The 5914-nt window shown below is 52.3% G+C and overlaps 1 protein-coding gene across 1 annotated transcript in view; it reads left to right on the top strand.

The window, feature by feature from the left end:
- IGSF21 (immunoglobin superfamily, member 21) overlaps window positions 1–5914 on the top strand; it is a 34537-nt gene that overhangs the window by 21483 nt on the left and 7140 nt on the right. The window contains exon 3 of the mRNA XM_009889998.1: window positions 2343–2467. Coding sequence (XP_009888300.1) covers window positions 2343–2467 — 125 coding nt within the window. The remainder of the gene's footprint in view (window positions 1–2342; window positions 2468–5914) is intronic.

The raw sequence follows: 5914 nt of genomic DNA, 5'->3' as shown, positions 1-5914 counted from the left end.
GCAGCCGAGGGGCACAACCCCCCCTCCCCCTGCTGGCCACGCTGCTGGGGATGCAGCCCGGGGTGCGGGGGGCTCGCTGGGCTGTGAGTGCACATTGCCGGGGGGTTGGTGAGCTTCTCCTCCACCAGGACCCCCATGGGTGGTGACGTGGGATGCTGCAAATCCCGGTGCAACCCCCCGAGGACGCTAAGCATTGCAGTCACCCCTTGCAGCCCCTTTAGGGTGTTTTCCCACTTGCCGTAGCAAGTGCCTGTTGCATTTGCTTGGAGAAAGGGTCTAAATTCCACCCCAGGATGAGGGTGGTTGAAGGAGTCTGGACCAGAGCCCAGCACCCCCCACCCTCCTGGGGTGATGCCCCGTGTCCCAGGGTGCTACAGAGACCTCCTGTCCTTTCTCAAATCACTTTGGCCTCCAAAATCCCTCGCCCCCATCCCCTCGGTCCCCCCATCCATCACTCCCCGATGCTTATCTAACCCACCGTGCATCCCGGTGACAGGCTCCGGCAATATTAATGGTGCCAGCCTATTTTGGGGACAGCAAACCGCCGGGTCGCCGACGAGGTGAGAGCGCCACGGGGGAAGGGGGGGGAGAGGCAGGAGGGGGGACCGCCTCTGCGCCAGTGGGAAGGAGCAGGAGGTTAATGTCTCCCCGCGCAGTGGCAATCGCCGGGTTTTTGTCAGGAATAAGATTTTTACTGGGGTTTATAAATAATGCAGTAGACAGCCTTGGGCTGCCCGAGCTCTGCTCCGGTGCCTTAAATGTGCCTTTTCCTCTCCCCGTGGCCCCTTTTCCTCCCGCTCCTCGGTGTGGGCGCATAATTTGGGGCAATCGCCGTCGGATGCTGCCGAGTTATCACCCTTTTTCTCCCCAGTAAAGAAGCGTTGGGCTTGGGCTGCTCCTATCCCCCTCCTCTCCGTGGGTTCACCGACGACTTTATATGTAGCTCCTCTCCAAAAAAAATTGACCCCAGGGTGCAGATAAAAGGCTGAAAGTAGGTCTAATCCCTGGAGAGAGACTATTTTCTATGCGCCTTTTCATCGGAGCCTATTAGCTGCCTGTAATCCCTCGAGGATGCGACCGACCGACCGGGCTGTGGCATCTTCCCTTGCCGTGCGGCCTCGGGGGGATGCGAGGGGTCCCCGAGGACGGGGGTGGAAAGAGCGTTGGCGTGAGTGATGCTTAGAGCTGCATTTTTCCCATTCCCATCCTCGGATCTAGCTCGTTGCTTGCCTGCTTTGCCCACATCTGTCCAGATGTGCTGGGGGGGCGGGGGGGGGAACCTGTAGCTGCAAAATCCTGGTCCATGGGCATCACCTCCACCTCTCCCTGAGCATCCCCATCCTCTCTTGTATCCCCAAAATAACCCCTGGAAAAGCCTTTGAGCTGCTGCGCGAAGAGCTGCTGGATGCGGGAGCAGCTCCAAGGTTTCTCCCCAAAACCCACCCCGGGGCGTAAATAAAAGTCGGGAAAAAATCGGTCGCGTCCTTGAAAACTTCCCCTCGTTCCCAAGGCTGGAGATTTACAACTCGGATAATTCTCCTTGCAGTTCCTTACCCCGCGTCCGTGCCAGCGTGTATTTTCTTTGCAATAAAAGCCTCAGCCTCGGCTAATAAATTTGAAGAGGTGGTTTTAGTGACAGCTTTTTTTTTTTTTCCCCCTTTTTGCCATTAAAAAATAAAAAAAAAAGGGGGGTGGGGAGGAAGAGAAAATCTGGAATGAAAGTTGAGTTTTGCCCAAGGAGGGAGAGAAGTGCTGGGTGGGGAGAGTGGGGTCTCCCCTCCCGAGAGACGCTGGGTTTGGGGGGTTAATCCCCAAAATCCCCTTCTCCTGTGCCCGGCCTTTAAAAACAAAAACAACCCCAAAAACGACTATTCTAACCCTCTGGTGGATCAATCTGAGCTGTTCTAGCCCCAAAAAGTCCATCTCCCATCGGCATTGCATTCTTCTGCCTTTTCCTCCTTAATTTTGTACTCAACTTTGCTCCTCACAAGAGGGGGAGATAAATCTGAAGGCGCTGGGGGACACAGGGAAGAAACGAGTCCTCCCCAGTCCCCAAAAGAGCCTTTTTCCACTTAAAAATTACAACCCCAGTGAGCGGCTGGAGACAGGAGGTGGTGATGCCATAACCGGATAGAAACGCGCGGGTTTTGCTTTTAATCTCAGCAGGCTCGTAATAAAGAACTAATATTTACTGAAGCTTAATCAAAATGTTGAAAACAAATATATCAAAAAGAAATATATTACACATAAAAACCTTATAAACAATTAAAAAGCGGGTGGGAACTTCTTGTGCCTTTGCAAAAGTGACCACGGGTGTCTCACACATGGGTTTTTTCTCGCAGGTGACCGATGGTGGCACCATCAAGCAGAAGATCTTCACCTTCGATGCCATGTTCTCCACCAATTTCTCGCACATGGAGAATTATTTTCGGAAGAGGGAGGATCTGGTCTACCAGTCCACCGTGCGGTAAGTCACCCTCGTGTCGCCTCCTTTGACACGTCGGCTGCTTTTTAATGCCTGGTTTTAGGATTTTCTTCCCCATTTTGGGGCAGTTGAGGGTGTTATGGCAATGCTCGACGCATTCTCTTTGGCTGTCGGTGGGGATTCGTTGCGTTGCAAAGAGATTGTTGTCCCTGAATGCGCCATCACCAAATATCTGAGGTCTCTCCCCATGGTCCTGCGTGTCCCTAGGGGAAAGGTGACGCTGGCAGAGATTTCCAGGGGTGAAACTGGGCAGAGAAAAAACAAAGCTTGGGGAAAAAAAAAAAAAATATATATTTGTGTATATATATAACACAGGCAGCGTGGAAGCTTGTCTCTGCTTTTCTTCCAAGTGCGAAATCACTTGCAGGAGTGTCAGCTTTATTACTAATTACACACTTGCTTTATTGCCGGTGTTATAAAAACAAAACTGGAGCCTGAAAAAAGATGTCAGGGGGAGACTTAATTCAAGGCAAAGAGGCTGGGGTGAAGTATTCGTTTTTCGTGATTTTTTTTTTTCTTTGTTTCCTTTTCAAATTAAAATTTGCCGATTGGATTTCAAAGCTCGTTTTTTTCCCAGCGTGGGGTAGTAAAAATTCTGGGAATGGTGGGGAAAATAGAGTCGTTTCCTCAAGGTGATGTGACGCTTTGCACCTGCGAATGCCTGTATACGGGTTGGAAGGGGTTCGGCGTGGCTTGTCCCGTCGGACAAGCATGAAATTCTTTCTAATTCTTTGGAATCTTAATTTTTGGGGTTCTTTTGGTGGTCTTTCTGCTATGCGCAGAGCGATGTTTTATTATAAGCAGGAGCAGTTGTGTTAGATGGCTGCACGGGAATAAGTGGGAATATAGAGTGGAGAGAAGAAGCAGGAGAGAGAGCAGGGCTGGAGAGGAGATGATCGGGGTTACTCAGGAGATGCTCAGAGGATGCACAGGGGTTGCTCAGGGGATGCTCGGGCGATGATCAGGGAGATGTTCAGGAGATGCTCAGGGGTTGCCCAGAGGATGCTCAGGAGGCTCAGGGGATACTCAGGGGAATGCTCAGAAGATGCTCAGGGGGATGCTCAAGGGGTGCTCAGGCAATGATCAGAGACAGCTCAGGGAGATGTTCAGGGGTTGATCAGAGGATGCTCAGGAGGGTCAGGAGGTGCTCAGGGGAATGCTCAGGGGATGATCAGAGGTTGCTCAGGGGGGATGTTCAAGAGATGCTCAGGGGGTGATCAGAGGATGCTCAGATGATGCTCAGGAAGGACAGGAGATGCTCAGGGGGATGCTCAGGGCATGCTCAGGCGATGATCAGAGGTTGCTCAGGGGGAATCTTCAGGAGGTGATCAGGGGTTGCTCCAAGGATGTTCAGGAGGGTCAGGGGATACTCAGGGGAATACTCAGAGGGTACTCAGGATGCTGAAGGAGGATGCACAGGGCTTGCTCAGGGGAGGCTGAGGAGAAGCTCAAGATGCTCAGGGGTTGCTCAGGAGGGTCAGGGGATGCTCAGAAGATGCTGAGGAGGTGCTCAGAGGATGCCCAGAGGATGCTCAGATGATGCTCAGATGATGCTCAGAAGGGTCAGGAGATGCTCAGGGGGATGCTCAGGTGATCAGAGATGGCTCAGGGAGATGTTCAGGTGATGCTCAGGGGTTGCTCAGAGGATGCTCAGGAGGGTCAGGGGATGCTCAGGGGATGCTTAGGAGGGTCAGAGGATACTTCGTTGCTCAGAAGATGCTCAGAGGATGCTCAGGAAGGACAGGAGATGCTCAGGGGGATGTTCAGGGGATGCTCAGGTGATGATCAGAGGTTACTCAGGGGGATGTTCAGGAGATGCTCAGGGGCTGCTCCATTCCTTGAGTTTTGTTCCCCCAGGTAGCGCAGGCTCCGCTCCGCCGCTCGCTGGGATGTTGTACAAATTTCTGACATGACTAATTATTGTTTAGAGGAGGTTTTGGCGGCTTCACAAACAGATTACACATTCCCTAACTCAACACCCTTGTTTCCCTGCCATAAACCCAGCGGTTTTGCTCCGGCACTGGATTTAGCCAGTGCTCTCCTCTAGAAGGGAGCACTGGAAAAATTGGGGAATTAAACCAGAATAAAACATCCCCCATGCACAGAGCAGGACATCCCGACCACGAGCATCCCTTGAGGAAGGGACAAGGGCATTGCACCGTCCTGGTGAGGCAAAACAAATGATTATTTTTTTTTGGCTTAGAAACCTCTGTTTTTCTCCCTTTCACCACATATTGTAGAACTAATAGAATTTGGGAGCAGAAAATTTGGCCGCCCTAGGACCAGGCACTTAAAAGCGTTGGTAATCGTCAGCCACGGCGCCGGCAAATTGTCCGTGGAGCCGGGGATGTTCGTGGTAAAAGCGTTTTCACGCGGTTGTTTTCAGAGGAAAACAGCAACACGCCTGGGGAGAAAGGAGATATTTCTTGGAGGGTATGAAAAGAGCTTGTTTTCTGAATCATTGGCTTGATGCTTTTTTTTTGGGGGGTTGGGGAGGGGGGGGGTTTTCTGCCTTATTTTGGGCTCTGGTGAAGAAGAGGAGCAATATTGGGAAGGGTTTGGTGATGGGTCAGTCGCTTTACAGCCGTTTCCGCTCAGGTTCTCTCCCCCTTTAATTTTACCCTTCTGTATTTTCACCTTTTCTTTTCTTTTCTTTTCTTTTCTTTTTTTTTTTTTTAATCTTTTTAATGGCACGGTCACATCGGTGCCGTCCCACGGAACGTTATCCCGGGCGGCGCGGCTCTTATCTGCGCGGCGCAGAGGGCTGCCGGGGCTGCCTCTTTTCATACCGGCTTTGAACGCCGCCCGCTCAGATGTGAAGAGCAAAGCAGGGAGACATCCAGCCCTGGATTTTTTTTTTCCCTTCCTCTGATTAAAATCCCGCCCTCGTCGAGTAAGGCACTGCTTTATGAATATCTATATAATTTTTTCCTTATTTCCACTATGCTTAGAGGACGCTGAGGACACGACAGGCAGCATTTTGGCTTTGCAGGGCTGGGGGACCCCTCTCTCTCGGTCCCTACTGATGGCAGAAGCATCAAACCAACCCGATTAGGACCATTTTACACCCAAATCCATGCTCAAACCCAAAGGGCTTGTCCTTCACGGCGAGGGGCGGCCGTCGGGATGGAGAGGGTCCCCAACTTGGCGGGGACCGAAACCGCCGGCACTGCTCCCGCGTGCCGCTAACGAAGGGTGTGGATGATTTCCCGCTCGGTGCGTGGGTAATTAGAGGCTGGAACAGATGGTGAAGGCTTAGTTGAAAGCGTCGCAGCCATTAAAAGGAGCTGCCAAGCGACTGTTCGCTTCGACGGGGGCTTGTTTGTGCTGGCGGGGGGCTCGCACGGCGAGGAGGAGGTGTGGGAAGGCGGCCAGGGGCTTTCGGAAAGGATCCAGCAAAGCAGCGCTGGATTTTCCCCCCACCCCCCC

The sequence above is a fragment of the Charadrius vociferus genome, unplaced genomic scaffold (assembly GCF_000708025.1).
Source record: "Charadrius vociferus isolate BGI_N301 unplaced genomic scaffold, ASM70802v2 scaffold838, whole genome shotgun sequence".
NCBI lineage: Eukaryota > Metazoa > Chordata > Aves > Charadriiformes > Charadriidae > Charadrius > Charadrius vociferus.
This window is presented reverse-complemented; position numbering and strand designations above follow the sequence as displayed.